At 35.2% G+C, this 17,902-nt stretch overlaps 3 protein-coding genes across 6 annotated transcripts; 2 read left to right on the plus strand and 1 right to left on the minus strand.

Annotated features, from left to right (window-relative positions):
- Positions 1 to 1,021: 1,021 nt before the first annotated feature.
- On the plus strand, positions 1,022 to 6,673 carry LOC129875086 (uncharacterized). 3 transcript variants are annotated; one of them, XM_055950516.1, is made up of 10 exons: positions 1,022 to 1,540; positions 2,896 to 3,250; positions 3,873 to 3,956; positions 4,077 to 4,541; positions 4,707 to 4,842; positions 4,944 to 5,106; positions 5,198 to 5,326; positions 5,485 to 5,679; positions 5,794 to 5,916; positions 6,016 to 6,673. In XM_055950516.1, exons 2-10 carry the CDS (start codon positions 2,989 to 2,991, stop codon positions 6,139 to 6,141), a joined length of 1,683 nt encoding a protein of 560 aa, XP_055806491.1. In that variant the 5' UTR covers positions 1,022 to 1,540; positions 2,896 to 2,988; the 3' UTR covers positions 6,142 to 6,673. The 3 variants fall into 3 exon arrangements, with proteins under 3 accessions (XP_055806491.1, XP_055806493.1, XP_055806492.1); XM_055950518.1 differs by lacking the exon at positions 1,022 to 1,540 and adding an exon at positions 2,319 to 2,638; XM_055950517.1 differs by lacking the exon at positions 1,022 to 1,540 and having other exon boundaries at positions 2,649 to 3,250.
- A 647-nt stretch (positions 6,674 to 7,320) lies between these two features.
- LOC129874759 (uncharacterized) lies at positions 7,321 to 9,249 on the plus strand. The gene is made up of 2 exons (XM_055950108.1): positions 7,321 to 7,736; positions 8,285 to 9,249. The coding sequence occupies exons 1-2, from the start codon at positions 7,589 to 7,591 to the stop codon at positions 9,058 to 9,060; spliced, it is 924 nt and encodes a 307-aa protein (XP_055806083.1). The 5' UTR covers positions 7,321 to 7,588; the 3' UTR covers positions 9,061 to 9,249.
- A 562-nt stretch (positions 9,250 to 9,811) lies between these two features.
- Positions 9,812 to 17,521, minus strand: LOC129873080 (probable galacturonosyltransferase 13). 2 transcript variants are annotated; one of them, XM_055948081.1, is made up of 6 exons: positions 16,631 to 17,521; positions 15,264 to 15,319; positions 14,944 to 15,102; positions 12,867 to 13,457; positions 11,349 to 11,651; positions 9,812 to 10,752 (listed from the first exon to the last, which is right to left on the minus strand). In XM_055948081.1, exons 1-6 carry the CDS (start codon positions 16,842 to 16,844, stop codon positions 10,471 to 10,473), a joined length of 1,605 nt encoding a protein of 534 aa, XP_055804056.1. In that variant the 5' UTR covers positions 16,845 to 17,521; the 3' UTR covers positions 9,812 to 10,470. The 2 variants fall into 2 exon arrangements, with proteins under 2 accessions (XP_055804056.1, XP_055804057.1); XM_055948082.1 differs by having other exon boundaries at positions 14,944 to 15,099; positions 16,631 to 17,520.
- Positions 17,522 to 17,902: the final 381 nt, after the last annotated feature.

A 17,902-nucleotide genomic window follows, 5' to 3' on the forward strand; every position in this document is an offset into this window, starting at 1 on the left:
GCTTGTTTCAAATTTGTGGATATCATTGCAGTAAATGAAGTCCTCTTTGTTTTTTTTTTTAATTTAAAAAATATCAATAAAGATAATTTATGTTTTTTTTCAAAAAGTAAATGGAAAAAGAGTTAATAATATCCTTATTGTTATTTAATGGATTAAAAATTTCTTTCTAAATAAATGTATATATTATTTTTCTTTTTAAACACATTCTTTTCCTAATAATGCTTTTTTTAATTAGAAAATATTATCCTACTTCAATTCAGAAAAGATTAAGAAATAAAAATATATTAGAAAATTTTAATTGTTACCTCTATTTTAATTGATAAAATGAGATTAATAAGAAAAAAAGATTATTTTCTACTTATTTATTAGTTAAAGTGATTTTAAAAGAAAAGAAACAAAAATGCCCTCATAGTAATTATTTTATGATCTCATAATAACCGTGTAATTAATTTTCATTTAGATAACGATAAAAAAAAATTAATAAAAAGAATATTTTTTTCGTAATAGTTTTTACGAATTAACGTTGGATAAATATTTCTTAATTAAAAAAGTCATCATTAGGAAAAAATGTGTTTACAAAGAAAAAAATAATATATTAATTTGAAAAAAGATATTTTTAACCAATTAAATAATAAAGAATTTTAGACCAAACTATTACCGAGGACATGACCTTAGATAGGAGGGTGTGGAGGACCCATATTAGGGTAGAAAGCTAGTACATAGTCTCGTTATTCTTCCGTATTAGTAGGCGCATTAGCACACTATAATTTCTTATGCTCTGATTTCTGTTATTATCTACTACTTTCTATACTTTGATTACTCTATTTTATCTATGTCATTTTCGTTATTTGATTTCCCATATCGCTTTAAATTTCCTAGTCGTATCTAACCTCTTTTTATGCTTCTATTGAGCTGAGTGTCTCTCGGAAATAGCCGTCTTATCTTGATAGGAGTAAGATCTGCATACATTTTACCCTCATCAGATCCACGTTATGAATTTTATTGGGTTGTTATTGTTGTATAGTTTAAAAATATTTTTAATTATTTTCTGTTTTTTAAACAAAGAAATTAATTACCGTAATAATACCTCGACAGTGTTTGGTGGGGCAGAGAAATGGACGGAAGCTTGTAATAATGATTTTGTTTTGGGGACAGCCGGACGCACCTTTTTTAAATTTTTAGATATATAAATAAATATCAATAAACAAACGCTCGCACGCACTCTCAGATTTATGTAAAATGACCTTCTTATCCCTCTCTGCTTCTTCTTCTTCCTCTGAATTCCCCCCCACTTTTTTTTTTCTCTCTGTCAAATCCATATACATAAAAAAAACAGAAAAAATATATCCAGAAAAAAAATTCCCAAATATAGAAACAGCTTGGATCCGACCCGTTGGACCCATTAGCTCTTTCTCCTTCTCTCTCTCTCTCTCTCTAGTTCTTGAAATTTTTCATTTTTTCACAAAGAGAGGGAGACCCACAATCCACATTCATTCATCATCACGGTTTATGGTGTTTTCTTTATTCAAAACCAAAAAAGGTATAAACTTTATGTATATATTGATGCTGGGTATCTACCAGAATTTACAATTGATGTCCCATTTCTGTGCAGTTGAGTATAACTTGTTTGGAATTGAGACGTAATTATTATTGCGGCTTCGTCATTAATTGTTTACTTTTTAGAGTTGGGGGTTGGAGCTGATAATTTTTTTATTTTTGAAATTTCATGATAGATTGATTTTTTTTATTTGCTCAAAGAACGAGGCTTTACATTTTCTTTGAACTTTTGGCAACGTATTCATCCATCTTCCTAGGTATTTCTTGACCTGTTGATTAGTAGCTAGTTGTATTATTTTTCACATTATATTAGTATTTGTTTTCATTCTTCATATTTTGGATTTTTCTGCTTTTCTAAGCAATTGCATATTTGCATTGTTAATTTTTATTCCTCTCTTTTTTCCTTTTTTTTCCCTCTGTTTGTAACAACAGTTTTTTGATGTTGTTATTCTTTTGTTTGTTTGCATGTTAATACTATGATTTTTTAATGTGGACCCATTTTTGCTTCATTCTTTCTTATGCCTAATCTGACAATTGTTTTGTCTGATTCAGTCTCTGAAAGTGAATACAAGGTCATCTTCATTTCCATCCTTTTTCATCATTAACAATTTCAAAAAGACAGGACAAGGAAAAATAAAAAATAAAAAATGAGAGAAAAAGCAGCTTATTACATTTATGTTGAACACCTTTTCAGTTATGTCTCCAATTTAATTGCTTTTTCTTATGTGCAATCACATGAAATTATTAAAGTTTGTTTCATTAGTTCCTTTGCACTTAGCCATCTTTGTGTTCTTTGTTGCTTTTCCTGTCAGTAATATTCTTGTATTACATCTGTATTGTGAGGTTCACTGCTTTTAAGCCTGTTAAAAACAGCTTTTGTCCTATCTTTTTGAGTTTTATTCTAGTATATAAGATTTTGAGAACTGCTGATTCCAGATAAATTTTATGTAAATTTACATGAACAATTTTGGGAGTTGTTATTGAGATTTTAAGTATAGCAGTTCTTTTTTCTTGTTCAATCTTGTGAAAGTGGCTCTTTGTAGATTGTACTGTTAGTTCGAGATGTTAGTACTCCTTTAAGGTAAGTGGTAAGCCTATTGTACACCAGTAATCGCCACTGCATACAGCGTAATGGATCAAATTTCAAGTCATTTACTTATCACTGCCTTGCTATTAGTTGTCATGTTTTCTTACCTCTCTACCTTCATGAGGTAGGAAAAGGCTTGCATATACTATACCCTCTCAAAGCCCATTTTGTGGTATTTCACTGAGTATGTTGTTGTTGCTGCATGGGAATGCATAATCAGAGATTTCAAGTTTCTCTTATTTGCGTGCCAGGTATACTTAATTTCTTGAGTTCCACTTGGAATTTGCGTCATCTTCGCATGGTACAGTAGCAATTAACAGAGATTTGTGAGCTGAGTCATAAGAATGGGTGGTTGTGTATCAACTCCAGCAACCACAATCAGGGTAAGGAAGAAACACCATCGTCGCCACAGAAAATACCATAGAAAGAATTCAAACTCAGGTCTAATAGGAACCAGGAAAAGAAACAGCGATGCACGGGTGACAGACATTGCTGTTAGTGAGTTTGTTCATACAACTACAACAACCTGCAGAACTTCTGAGGTCTCCAATTCCACATTTCATCTTACTCAGTTGCAGTGGCAGCATAGTCAAATAGATGGAAACGGTAAACTCTCTTTTTCTATCTTGAACCTTATATTTTGATAGGCCTATGCTCAATGGTAACCTACCTGATTAGGTCATTATGAAAGTTATGTTGCTCGGATTCTTCTAAAATGTTGATGTGTGCGTGTCACATACTCCAAAAGTAGCGCATTTTTGGAGAATCTGACATAAGTGCGATAACTTTATTGGAGAGTCCAGAAACATAGGCTGAAAGCGTTTATCATGAAAAAAAGTTATACCAATCTCCTTTTTGAAAGGAAATGTTTTAGACAGGTGAACTATCAACTTAGTGTACTCCATTAAAATGATATTCTCCATTTGATCCCACGAAAAATTCTCTTCAACATCTTCTGGAGTACCTATTTTCTTGTCGGGGTGATCACGTTTCATTCAACTAGGCCACTGGTAGGAAAGAGTATATCCTGCTACAAGTATTGTATTATGACACTTTCTTTACCTTTTATTGTGGTTATGTTAATTCTGGTGCCTTTCCTGTTCACAAGAAGGAAAAAAATTGCATTCAAACATCTTAGCATATGGAGTTTTGTGAGCTTAGGCTATCGATAATGAAAAATTCTTGAACTGTAAGCTTGAAAATGATAAAGAGATTTACATTTTTACAGTTCTTTGCCAAGAAGAAGCATGGTTTGACTCGCACAGCATTTTTGAGTCCGACTCAGATGATGACTTTAGTAGTGTTCATGGAGGTAATGATCATCAGTTTCTTTGCTGTTGCACTTATAATTGATGACTTCTTTTATATGGATTAAGAAGGCCATCATTCTTGAGTAAAGTTATTTCATTCTATTCCTTCTCGTTTTTTCTAGATATTTTCCCCAGCATTTCAAGTGGACAAGTAGTTCAGTATGAAACTTCATCATGCTTTATGGATAGCAAACTCAAGTACAAAGAATACCATGAGAAATATCTCAAGATAGACGGCTTGAGCAAAGATGGAGTTCAGGATCCAAATGGACTTGCAGTTGCAACTGCTCAGGATTATGAACTTCCATCCCTTGGGAAGGGTGAAGATTTTGGCACCAAAAAGAAGAAAAACTTGGATCGTGCGTATGCAAGCTTTAAAAGTGTAAAAAAGGAGATATTACAGATGCAGGAGAAAACTCAGGAAACTGTTTTCAAGTCTGTTTTACCGAAGCTGGTAAATACCTTGAGTTTCAATGACAAAATCATAAATGGACCAAATTCAGCTCCACATTCTCAAGTAAAGAAGTCAACTATTATAAGGCTTTCTATGAAGAGGACATCTGTTGATGGAGAAGAAAATGAATTTTGTGAGTACCTCGCCTCATTTCTATATTTTAATTTCAGCATAAGTCGATCATGATGCTGATACCTTCATGTTTAGATTTCCTGTTCTATAGTGCTAAAAATGGAAGGTTGAAAAGCTATCACGATGGTTAGTTAATAATGCATAAAACATAGTGGTATTCTTGTAGGTTCTTCAAGAAAGTATCTTCGTCGCCCTAGGGCTGGGCTTTTAATTCCTTGTTGCACAGAAGAAAAATATTTTGCAGGAAGTTGGTCAAAGATTGAGCCCTCGAACTTTAAGCTCCGTGGTGATAGTTATTTCAAGTACGCTCTTAACTTACATTTTTTACTAATTAATTACTGTTGTTGAACTTCTATAATGGATTTTAAACCTGTTTCTTTACAATTTTTTGTTTAATCTGCAGAGATAAGAGGAAAGCCCCTGCTACTAATGTGTCTCCTTATACTCCAATTGGGGTCGACTTATTTGTTTGCCCAAGAAAGATCAATCATATAGCACAACACATTGAGCTTCCTTCTGTAAAAGGAGATGGAAGAATACCACCATTACTAATTGTTAACATTCAGGTATTAGAGCAGTCTCTCTTAACTAACCAAAGTAGTTTTTATTTGACATGACATTTTATTCTAATTGTTGAAGTTTGTTCTTCTTTCTCAGTTGCCCACTTATCCTGCTCCAATGTTCGTTGGTGATGCTGATGGAGAAGGCTTGAGCCTTGTAGTACATTTCAAACTTTCTGAAACTTTTGAGGAGGACATCTCTCCGCAGTTTCAGGACTCCATCAAGGTACTTTTGCTAACTTTATGATCCTTGATCTGATACTTTCCTTAGGATAAGACAATATTCATAGCTGGGGGTAGAGTCTTTAGCTGATATGGTTACTCTGATATGCCTTGCTTCCCAATTTATTTTCCCTTTATACGTGCTACTCGTTTTTGTGATAGAGATTCATTGAGGATGACATGGAAAAGGTGAAAGGATTTGCAAAAGAATCAATTGTTCCTTTCAGAGAGAGATTGAAGATTATGGTTGGGTTGGTTAATCCAGATGAAATTGTTGCAAGTGCAACTGAAAGGAAGCTTTTGAACGCTTACAATGAAAAGCCTGTGCTTTCCCGCCCTCAACACAACTTTTATCAGGTGGATTCTTTGATACTATGACTTTAGTTTGTTGGTCAGTTCAGCAACATTGTTGCTGTTTTTGAATTTTGATCACCACAATATTCTCAATGTGCATGGCTCTGCTTATTATAGGGCCCGAATTACCTTGAAGTTGATCTTGACATTCATCGCTTCAGCTACATAGCAAGAAAGGGGCTCGATGCTTTTAGAGAACGTTTACGACATGGAATACTTGATTTTGGTCTAACAATTCAGGTTTCTCATTATTTCAAGCTTATTAGTTTTGACGAAGGTTGCCGTACTTTTGGCTTTATAAATGGTGTCTGTTCATTGTGTAATTACTAAATTCCACAGGCTCAGAAGCCAGAGGAGCTGCCAGAGAAAGTGCTTGGTTGTGTTAGATTGAACAAGATTGATTTTGTTGATCATGGACAAATACCCACCCTTGTGAGAGTTGAGGAAGATTCGTGTCCAGAATAATACAACTAATACCTACATGTTGCATAGGGGAGTAGATGTTAGTGTACTTGAGCCCTGTATATAGCTCAATTGTTAAAAAAACAGCACCACACATTTAATATTAAATTTGCACCAATTGCTACTAACTCACTAAGTTATAGAGGACGCCGGTGGTACACCGAACCCGCTGACTTAACTTCCTTGATCTGCTTCAACCGCGCCCCAGAAATTCAAGATTCGCTAAAGATACTAAGGGGGAGCAAATTGCTCCTAACCAAAAGGTTTTCCATTCCTGAAGTGCTAGCTTGACACTTCTAGTTAGAGGTGAAGGAATCTCAACTATTTCGCTGCACACCTTGATGTGATAGAGTTAAATTGTTTGGTGAAGAATGATATCTTATTTGTGATTATGGGATTATTTCTGAATTAGAGCATTATGCTCTGTAGTTGATCTTTGAGATTGTAATGGCTTATATTGGAGAAGCTTTTGAGCTTGAATGTAATGTAGAACTTGAACCAAATAATAACATTTAATTTGGTATTCCCTTTTAGTGGAGAACTTGTTGATTAAGTTTTTTTCTTTTGAGTGGTAACTTGTTGAATCACCAAATGATACTTAAAAGAAAATTGAGGAAGGAAAGTAAACGAGTATCAAAATATTTTCAACTAACATCTTCAGTTAATTCTTTTTCTCGAAACTCTTGAGCAAACATTTGAAACCAAACAATCAAATCAAATCAAATCAAATACTCTTCCCATTTTAATTTGATTGTCTTATTTTGACTTGACACAAAATTTAAAAATAAAGAAGAATTTTGATTCTTATAATCTCAAATTAAAAATATGTAATATACCAAACTATCTTTAATTTTTTTGATCTTAAACATGTCATGTAAAAAGTTATAATTAAAAAATTACCAATAAAAAAAAGAAAGAAATATTCTTCTGGAAATGGATTAAAAAGTAAAAGTAAGAAAAATAAATTGAAACGGAAGGAGTATTATGGTTTTTTTAAAACTTAAGAAGGCTATAGAAACAAGAAGTCATACTGACAGTCTGTGGCTAGAATCACAACACATCACTCATAAAAGTGCACTAGATTTCTTCAGATTAACCCTTAGCCAATACTAACTTATAAGAACCAAACAATTTCTTGATAACTTTTGGCCTGTCTGTTTTTGTGTAAAGTCATATCCATTGGCCCATACTTCTAGAAATTTGACTCTGCCAACAGTGAAAAAGCATCCTACTTGTACTGGATTAGCTCAAAAACGTCATGTGGTCTATATGTAACCACATTCTCCATATATAACACAATGAATTCTCTCTTCATACATCAATCCCTTTTTGCTATATCCACTTATCCAATATATATACACTGATCAGTTTCTTTTTATAGAAAGAATCTCTCTAAATCTGCAGCTGCAGTACTATTTGGCTACTTAAGCCAAGAAAATCTCAAACCAATATGGAAGCTTGCTTTGTCACTTCAAAGCCCTTCTCAGAGAAACTCTTCCCTTTGTTAGGATCAAGAATTTCTTATTCTACTAGAAGGAGGTTATTTGTTAGTCAATTTCATCAGCCAAAAAAAGTTGGCATTCCTTTTTCAGTGACATGTAAGTGCCCTGTTTCTTGTTTAAATATTTTTGTATCTCAAAGGTATTTTTATGTAGTCTCTAATGAGATAGTCCAGTAGGGATCGAGATCAAATCTGAATGACCTCATGATCACTACTAACGGCGGAGCCAAAATTTTTACCAAGGAGATCAAAATATGAATTTACGTACACGAAGAAGCTAAAGGAATCTCAACATCTAATATATATATAAATTAACCATGTAAACCCCTGGATCCTACCTATCTCCGCCACTGCTGTCCAGCTACACGATTCAAAGTTCGAGGATCAAACTATTTAATTTTCATTGTGAACTTGATCCTAAAATTTTCAATTATTAAGAACTTAAATACTTTTAAAAGATATATGAAAAAGCATACTTACTTTTTTTTTCTTTTTGAGGGAAAACTATACAAACAAGGTAGGCACAGTTTTCTTTTTGAGGGAAAACTATACAAACAAGGTAGGCACAGTTTTTATAGGTAATTTTCAAATTAAGCTATAAAATTGGTCAGTTAAACATATACTGAGAAAATATTGTACTTGTAGGTTGCCAGGCAAACTCACCATTGCCATCACCTTCACCTCAAGATGAAGAAAGACCTTTTGCTGAAACCGATTGGCGATCATTTCGAGCAAGATTAGTCGCCGGAGAACGAGCTTCCCGGTCGGAAGATCCTTCCTCCGTCGTCAATCCCGACACCGTCGACGATCTTCCACCGCCTCCGGCCGTCACAATCGGTAGCAAATGGGCCCACACCATTCACGAACCCGAAAAAGGTTGCTTACTCATTGCTACCGAAAAGCTCGAAGGCGTCCACATATTTGAGCGGACTGTAGTTCTCTTGTTGTCAATGGGCCCAATAGGCCCAATGGGCTTAATTCTTAACAGGCCTTCGCTTATGTCAATAAAGGAAATGAGATCTTCTGTATTGGACATATCCGGTACATTTGCGAATAGGCCGTTATTCTTTGGTGGGCCTTTAGAAGATGGGCTTTTTTTAGTGAGCCCAAATGAAGGAGGTGAAGATGGGCTTGGGAAAAGTGGAGTTTTTGATGAAGTCATGAAAGGTTTGTATTATGGTACAAAAGAAAGTGTGGGTTGTGCTTCTGAAATGGTGAAAAGAGATGTAGTTGGGCTTGATAATTTTAGGTTCTTTGATGGGTATTGTGCATGGGAAAAAGATCAATTAAGGGATGAGATTAAAGCTGGTTATTGGACTGTAGCAGCTTGTAGCCCAAGTGTAATTGGGCTTTCTGATGTGGGAAGTGTTGGGCTTTGGGATGAAGTTCTTGGGCTTATGACCCATAAGAAAGTTTGGTGAGGTGAACTACTACTGATCATATTGGTATGATTTGTAATTAAAGAGAGGATATGGGTTTCTGTATTAATTGTAGCTTGAACTTTTGAGTTAGATTTGTGTTGAAAGTAGAAGCCCAATATTGTAAATTATTATTATGCATTGAATATGAGTTTTTAACTAATTAAAAGATAATGAAATTATTATTGGAAACTAGAGGGGTTAATTTTGCCCTTTTCCCCTTGCTTACATATTGTTTTGACTTTTACTTGCTTCTTTAAAAGGCTTAGAAAATCCGGTCACTCCTCTTTGAAATGCAATAAATTATTTCAGCATCTGATATGGAAACAATGACTAATAAGCCTGTGGAAATATGTAACTAGAGATACAACTAGAACCAATAACAGTTTCTTGTTTTGCTCTCTTCTTCGCCTGGTTATCTTAGAAGGGTTCGCTACGTCCCGTTGGGAACAGGTATGAAACAACACACCCTATATTCTACTCCGTACTATGAGATAGAGGGACTAATGGAAATAAGGCATGTAATATATGAATCCATCCAGATATGGAATATATTGATGTTGATTCCATGTATCATCTAGTTCAGTAAACTCCACAATTTGATAGGTAAAAATTAAAACTAACGAGAAAAGATCGTCGCGTAGAGAGCCCAAAAGCTGCAGCATCAGAAAACGTTGAAACAAATCAGGTCTCTGAAAGAATCATATCCCACTTTATGCTAAAAACATGGAATATATAAGCAAAGGTCTGAAAGTGGAGAACCTGATAAAAAAAAATCTGATCTTGTCTATAGTATCTCAATCATACAAAAAGTACCAATATGTGTAACCTACACAGTTCAACAACTAGGGACTTAAAATTTTCTATAATCTACAGTCTAAAATAACAAAGACATTGATTTAATCAAGAGAAAAAGGGTGATGACAATCAAACTGACAAGGTAAAAAAATGAAATTAAGTTAAAAGAATCATCTCAACCTCTAACGGGGCCAAATGGGTCAGCGAAAAGTACCACCATCCTAGCTTTTCTTCTCAGGATGTCCCAAGTTTGTATCACTGATAGTAACGATGCACATTTTATGTCACGCCCCAGTATTGCCTACTAATTAGTAGACGTATGCTACATCCAGCTAAAGTGCAAATATAGTGTGTACTTTGTCACATCAACAAACTAGGCGACGAATTTTTATTTTACAGATGGGAAGAATGAATGTCATATCCATGCTAGTGTTGCAGGTACTCTTCATAGAAGTTAGTCAAAGCAGCACATCCAATACCTGAATATATCCAACCAATTCTGCTAAGTATCAGAATCTCCTTCTCAATTCGTAAGTTCCCCTGCAAATATTCAGCAAAGTTTGTGCCATTTGAATTCCTATCCTGTGTGTTGTCCTTCGCAGCATAACACAATAACTACTCCAATATATGGCAATTCCTAATAAAATCATTGGTGCCGTTAACAAACTTGGTCCAAAAAGGACGGAGATGCTCAAAGCCTATTTCAAGCCAAGGCTTCGATTGGCCATTGTAATGAATTACAGCAGCCTTCTCCACATTCTCAATATTGGTCTTATTCTGATAGCCCAAACCAAGCATGTGCCACGACGGGTCAATTGGATGAACATGACCTTTGAATGCAATCAAAGCAGGAGGCAGTGTCCCAAGTTTCCACATTGTCAAGTTTGACTTCAGATTCTACAATGATCAAAAAGCTTCAGAATGCCAACCAAAATCATATTTATTAAAATTGAGAAAACGCTGAGGACTAGATTCATGATTTTAAATTGAATTGCAATTATAAGTAGTTCAAATTATTCAAATGTTTTCAGAACTGAAATACTAGATAAATCCTTAAGTGGCATAATATAACACAATTTAGTCACCCAACATCTAATCTACACCAATCCCATTGGACAATAATAGGTAAAGCGAATCCATACCATGCTAATACCTTGTCTATATAAGAATGGACGCAAAAATAGACAATAAAGACCTCTAGAAGCTTCATATTTCTTAATCACAATACTACCTGTGACGTGTCAAACAGAAAACCAAGATCGCAAAGCTCATCTCATATAAGAAGCAAAAATGCTGAATTAGGACGTACTTGTGTCTCCTAGATGAACATGTCGCTAGGAAAAAGTTCAATGAGGCACAAAAGAAGACAAGTAATATAAGCACTGCAGCTTTTGAAAGATTAAAGAAAAAGTAATCTCCAGCTGTTGAAAGATCAAAAAATAATAATCTTGTGGAATTTAGATTAGGTTAAGAAAGCATGAAGATGTGATTACCTCTTTAAGCCACGAATGATAACTATCCCTTATACTTGTCTTTCTCCATGCACGCAAGTCAAAGATATTCATCCCATAAGCCCATGCACACTCGTCGGGGTTCAAATTCTTTGCAATGAGAGGATGAGAAAAATTGAAGTAATTTCTGAATCGCTTAGACATCACCCACTTATCTTCACCTTTACAGGTCTCAACAGCTCCATTCACCTTACCATTCAGATCAATGTCCCACAAGGGAGATAGGTCACGCTGAATTACAATATCATCGTCTAAGAAAACCACTTTATCAAGGTTTGGGAAGAGCTGCAAAATACAACACAAAAATCTCAAGCTTGTATCGGCAGGAGAGCATACATATCTATACAGTGTGGAAGCTGAGATACAAAAATATGTGAAAGAATAAAGAGCCAAAATAGGACAATTTAAATTTGAAAGCCAACCAAAAGCAAGAAGGACAAGAAAACAAAACAGAAAAAACTTTTATTATAAAACGGGATTCTTGCTGAAATAGAAAGCACCTGGGGCTACACACTTGTAGTCTTTATAGGAAATTTTCAAAATGACAGAACAAGAAGAAGAAAATTAGGAACGAATAAATGCTAATATATGTTCTTCACACTCCAATTTTAAGTATTTTAACAGCTACTGATGCACAGTAGGGGATGCAATGGGTTTGTTCGTAAGGACTGGAAGGTTGGAAATTGTGAGCAGATATGCTATGAGAAGCGCTACATAAGACTTTGATATTCCATTCTATTGACAAGTGAGTGGAAATTGATTGTGGGGCTTAATAATATGTTCCCTTTAGCAATATGCAAACATACAATTTGGGTGAGTAGAAAACCATAAGGCCTCTGCTTGCGCGTATATACTGAATAAGTTGATAATGTTTTCATACTGCTAGTGTACAAATACTAAATCTTACAGAAAAAGTCCCAACAATTGACTAAATTTAGGTTGAGAATAATAGGGAATATTCCACAGTCGGCAGTTGCTTAAGCAATAATTTTGCATAATTAGAACTATCATTTGTCTCTAGATTTATCCTGGAATTGTATTCCTGAGGGATTATGATTAAAAATATAAAAACAGTGGTTTCATCCAATAGGCTGCAAGATAGATGTATATGACACTGAGAAAGGTATTAAAAGTAAGACTTTTAGACTTAACAATTCACTTTTTCCTTTTTAGTTTTTTGCTTTTTGTTTTGATATGGATGTATATGACACTGAGAAAGGTATTAAAAGTAAGACTTTTAGACTTAACAATTCACTTTTTCCTTTTTAGTTTTTTGCTTCTTGTTTTGATATGGTAAAAAACACCCTCCCCTCCGTACCCCAACGCAAGAGCTCAACAGCATCCCTTCCCACTTTTGCTCCATTAGTGACTTGAATACCCAACCTTGTCTCGACTAGGTTATCCCTCTCTTGTCAAGCCTTTTTGACCTGACGATTTCATCCTTCCAAATTATAAGTTAAAGCAACAGAAGATAATTTATGACAGACGACAAAGTCTTACCTCTGGCAAATATACGCGGATATGATTTAGCAAGGAAATGTATTTTGGACTTCTAGCCTGTAATTTTGAGGCAAAAGAGCGTGGAGTAATATCACTGAGATTGGCACCTGCAATATGATTTCCATGGTAGTATTTTCGAATCCCATAATGGCTCTCAACTGCTTCAAGCACTGGAACATTTTCTCTTGTCAACCAGTCAAACTGATGAATACCTTTAACTTCCACAATAGCAGGAGATACAGGATTCAGAGCAAACCATGAATGCATGCCTGCATAGGTTTTCTTATCAGTGATGACATGGAAAACAATCTTTTCAGGCTTTAGAGATGACTGCACGCCAGAATTGACGACAACTGACGCAGCTAGGATGTTATCAGTTGACAGTACAAAATGGTGCAATGAGTTGTCAGAAAGCAAAGGAAGTAATTCTGGTGAAGGCAACTGTTTGCGCGCATGAGCATTGGTCGAGTATTCATCAGTCAACCGCAGTGAAAGACAGTGAATGCCTTTTGGAACTGCACTTGCTGCAAAATGTTTATTCGTTAACTCTGCAAATTTTGATTCCCTGATCTCCCTTTCAGATCTCTCCATCTGCAAAATAGTGAATTCATCATATGAAAAGAAAAATGTAAAGGAAAGTTTAATAAGGGCTATATACAGATCATCCAAATGTATACACAGAATCTGAATGCATGCATGTAGATATGTTGCTCGGACTCTTCACTTTCAGTGCCGCACCTGTGTCGACACAACGTGGGTGTGAGATCCATACTGGATTTGGTCAACCGATTTTGGGTGCTTCCACCAAAATCAATGGAGAAACCCGGGACAGATACAATGATTTTTGTAATCAAAACTAAAGCTAAGGTGAAATTGAAGAAAATGGAATGGCTTTTATATAGAAATTTCTATGTTAGTCCTTTTCCTTTTATCTCCTTCTGCGATTCTACTCTTGATCAATATTTTCTCCGTAAGTTTTCCACATAATGTCTCATAATTTAGACATATAACTCAATTTTAAGATAGTTGAATTATTTTTAGCCGGGGGTAGGGGTAGACCGAAAAATTATTTTTAGCCGGGGGTAGGGGTAGACCGAAAAAGTATTAGAGAGAGGTGATTAGACAAGATATGGCGCTACTCCATATCACTGAGGACATGACCTTAGATAGAAAGGAGTGGAGGTCGCTGATTAGGATAGAAGGCTAGTAGGGATAAAATGGTGTCTTGCCATGTGTCGGTTTAGGGTGGTCATAGGTCTAGGCGTGCCTTTATAGTTGTGTTGTTATTACCTTTGATTATCACATTACTTTGCTATCGTATTGTTCTTGTCTTGTAAAATTTGCATCGCTTTTCATTTTTTGTCATTATGCTATATATATATTGTTTTTCTCTCTTACTTGGGACTGTGACTTTTGAGCAGAGGGTCTTTCTGAAACAGCCTCTCTATCTCCATGAGGTAGTGGTAAGGTCTGGGTATATCCTACCCTCCCCAGACCCCACTTGTGGGATTTCACTGGGTATGTTGTTGTTGTTGAATTATTTTTAGCCGAGTCCCCGCACTCATATCTGAACCCCCAAACTTTAAATTTTAGATGATGAAGGATCAAACCTCTAGATCCGCACTTGTATTGGACACCCGCACCCGAGTCCGAGCAACTTATACCAAACATTGTTTTTCTTGGGGTTTTGATAAGTTACGGTATATCAAACAAATAACTGCAGCATCTAGTTCATTGCATAGCAAACATCACAATGAAAACATGCAACAAAATCTACAACAGTAGGATAAAATTCAGAGTAGAAGAAAAAGTATCGGTATCCTCAACAAACAGGCTATGTATGACAGGAGGAAGGATTCTTTGCTATTAATGACCCAATCTCATGTATTTCATTCCATTATTCATATCTTTCTGTATTTGTCCCTGCCCAAAACAAAGTGAGGAAAAAGAAGTAACTCAACCAATCCCCACCAGTGCACATGATGCCAAAAACAATAAAGCAAAATGGAAATGCAGAATTAATGTGTTTAGAAAAAAATAGTACACAAATAGAGAGAGATCATTTATATGCACATACCATTCCCTTCAACATCAACGCAAATTCTTTTGTGCTGTGCTTGTTGTTTTTTACTTCAGAAACCAGTTGACTATATGACTCTGGGAGCTTCAAGCTAGCAGGCACTTCCTCAGAGTTCACTTGATTGAGGATCTTAACAAAATCCTTAACAAGCTTCTGCTGAAACAGAAAAATGTCAAAGGCTTGGGCTATGGAAAGGTATGCCACTTAAACTTGTCAAAAAAAAAAACAAGGAAAGGCATTCAACTCAAACACTCAACAGAAGATTGAAAACTATGACATGAAACCAGTAATAAAAATGTAGATGGAAGTTTGTTTACCCCTGAACCATCAGATCGCCCAAGGAGCTTTGGTCCCAATCGTCTGCCTAAACAATCTGAAGATCAATGACAAGGAAATGAAGTTATGGTTTCTCAGGACAATCAGAAAGAAAATGAAAACTAGCACCCTTAACAGACAATATCTGGAACTGAATTAAGAAAGAAGCAGCAAGTACAAGCATCATAACTAGATCCAACAATGAGACCAAATTCAAACAGGACCTGTAGACAAACTGGTATTTTAAGGCTGGGGTCCAAAACCAACAGTCTGTCCAGCAAAAGCTTCTTATATCATTTATTTGGAACAGAGAAACAACATTTCGAAATATCCCAAAGCAATTGAATGATGTGATATGAAATTGTGAACTGAAGAAACTTGTGATTCAAAATAGCACCAACACATATATAACAAACAATAATTAGTGACGGTATATACATAGGAGACTTTGTTACACATGCAAGTAAGCAATATCTAAAATCACACTTACTAGATACCATTAGAACAAAATACCTGAAACAGCACTAAGCCCCCCCACCCCCACGCAAATGCACACAGATATTCAGTACATCAACTCATATCACATTGTCCCTCTTTTCCTTTCTAAGGGGTATTTGTGATCAAACAGAAATACTTGGATAGGGTAATGATAGAAATAATCATCACCACTTCAGTAAAACAGACAACACTCAAAAAACTAAGAAATAGAGCAACTCCTATCGCATTACCAGTGAGAGGGAAATGATTTAATCCCTATTGAACTGTGACAAAATCCAGGCCACCTAACAATCAACCGATCAGTCCACTATACCTTCCTTTATTTTTTAATCGATCTGACCACTCAACTATACCTCAAGCCCAAGCTAATTCCGATCAAGGAAAAGAATCCTCTATAGATTGTGTTATATCCGCGCCCCATTTAATCAAATGTTGTCGAGTAATTTGTCAAAGGAAAATCATGGGTATCCTAAATCCCACACTTATTCCTACCCAAAAGTGCAACTAAACCATAAGCCCAACTAATTGGTATCACCTATATGTATCATTTGCTTTCATAGTTTCATTATGTTCTAGTTTTTAGATACTTCTCCATTGGTTACTAGAGATTATAGCTTTTCTCTGACAACTACCCTTCATGTGATTTTAGGTCTATCTTGTCCCTTTTGGTACCCTCTATCACCATAGTGTTGCTGAACTAGTGCATTTAGAAGTCCACACATAAAAAGCTACCTAATAAACAACTTTCAACAATGGAGAAGCAGAACATGATCTAATTAACATTACAATAAAGGAAAACAAACAGAGAAAAGATATTAAAGATCTAGCTAACAATACAATAAAGGTAAGTGGAGGGAAAAAGATTAAGTACCAAATGAGGAGCACTTGTTGACGCCTTCAAGGGTAACAACAGCAGTGAGAATGAAGATAAATGGCAACAAAAAAGCTAGGACAAGTATGGTGTGAAAGAGTCTTCGGTAAGAGAATTGGCGAGATGCGACCTTGATCTTCATCAAATCACCTACCCCTCCATTGCTATTCGATATTGTTATACTTCTCATGCTAGGTGAGAAGTGCAGCTGCATCTTCCTCCCTTCTCCACCCCAACTAATTTCTCTACTCCAACCACCACCCCTATCCCCAATTCACCACAACTCCAAAACAGGCCTAAGAAAAAGCTATCTGAAATAAGGGACGGCACCCACTATGTCTCCCTTGATTCTGGGCAGTGGGTAATCGTTAAACAATCAAGAAATGCTCTTTTTCACCACTAGATCCACAGCAATAGCAATTTGAAAATTCTTAACCTCTTTTCCTATTCTGGGTAATGCTTAAACAGTGCAAATTTGCTCTTTTCACCATCGGATCCACCAAAACAGAAATTTTGAGGATCTTAACGTTAACGGTCCCTTTCGAGACCAATGTATTGGGTTTTCTCACCTCCGCCCAAAACCCAAACAGAACTGTATCTTGTTCAAACGGAAACGTCTACAAATTTCTATATCAATTTCTACATAAATACACACACATCTGTGTGTGGCAAAAAAAAAATTAAAAAAAATCTCTGAGTAAAACGAATGAATTAATCAACCCCAACCAACGAAAATGTGAATCGGATGAATAATATCGGAGGTGGGAATTTGTTCTTCAGCTGATATGAGCTAATTTTCTCCCTGAGATCAGAAGAATACAGAGAGAGAGAAAAGGGGGAAGGTGAGATGGTAAATTGTCTATTTTTTTGTTATTCTGTGTTTTTTTCTAATTTTAATGGATAATTCTTTTTCTATTTCAGGGGGAAAAATTAACTTTTAATAACAAACTTTTTAATCTATTTATTATTGTACGAAAACTTATATGACATAACCCAATAAATAAAGGAAACATGTAGGAAGTGGAAAGAGAGAGATATATTCGAAAATCTCAAAATTATGATAGAGATGTTCAAGAAAATAAAAAATCATTTCATACTTAAAAATGGATTGATTATAAATGGATTGAGGATCGTAATAACTCAATTAATTGATTATTTAATTATTATTTTTTATTTATGAGAATTTGATTTCATATCTCATGATCATTTTTTCTATGTCCGATATAACTAAAAGAAAGACTATAAACTAATTTCGCTAATCAGTGTATTCTT

The sequence above is a fragment of the Solanum dulcamara genome, chromosome 11 (genome assembly GCF_947179165.1).
Source record: "Solanum dulcamara chromosome 11, daSolDulc1.2, whole genome shotgun sequence".
NCBI classification, from domain to species: domain Eukaryota; kingdom Viridiplantae; phylum Streptophyta; class Magnoliopsida; order Solanales; family Solanaceae; genus Solanum; species Solanum dulcamara.

What these genes read in the sequence shown, in the direction of transcription:
- LOC129874759 (XM_055950108.1), top strand. Translation starts at nt 7,589, where the DNA reads ATGGAAGCTTGCTTTGTCACTTCAAAGCCCTTCTCAGAGAAACTCTTC. An exon ending in CATTCCTTTTTCAGTGACAT is followed by an intron (nt 7,737 to 8,284) that starts GTAAGTGCCCTG and finishes TTGTACTTGTAG; the next exon opens with GTTGCCAGGCAAACTCACCA.
- LOC129873080 (XM_055948081.1), bottom strand. Translation starts at nt 16,844, where the DNA reads ATGCAGCTGCACTTCTCACCTAGCATGAGAAGTATAACAATATCGAAT. An exon ending in CAACAAGTGCTCCTCATTTG is followed by an intron (nt 15,320 to 16,630) that starts GTACTTAATCTT and finishes ATTGATCTTCAG; the next exon opens with ATTGTTTAGGCAGACGATTG. An exon ending in CGTTGATGTTGAAGGGAATG is followed by an intron (nt 13,458 to 14,943) that starts GTATGTGCATAT and finishes ACTATTTTGCAG; the next exon opens with ATGGAGAGATCTGAAAGGGA.
- LOC129875086 (XM_055950516.1), top strand. Translation starts at nt 2,989, where the DNA reads ATGGGTGGTTGTGTATCAACTCCAGCAACCACAATCAGGGTAAGGAAG. An exon ending in TGGAGAAGAAAATGAATTTT is followed by an intron (nt 4,542 to 4,706) that starts GTGAGTACCTCG and finishes GTATTCTTGTAG; the next exon opens with GTTCTTCAAGAAAGTATCTT. An exon ending in CGTGGTGATAGTTATTTCAA is followed by an intron (nt 4,843 to 4,943) that starts GTACGCTCTTAA and finishes TTTAATCTGCAG; the next exon opens with AGATAAGAGGAAAGCCCCTG.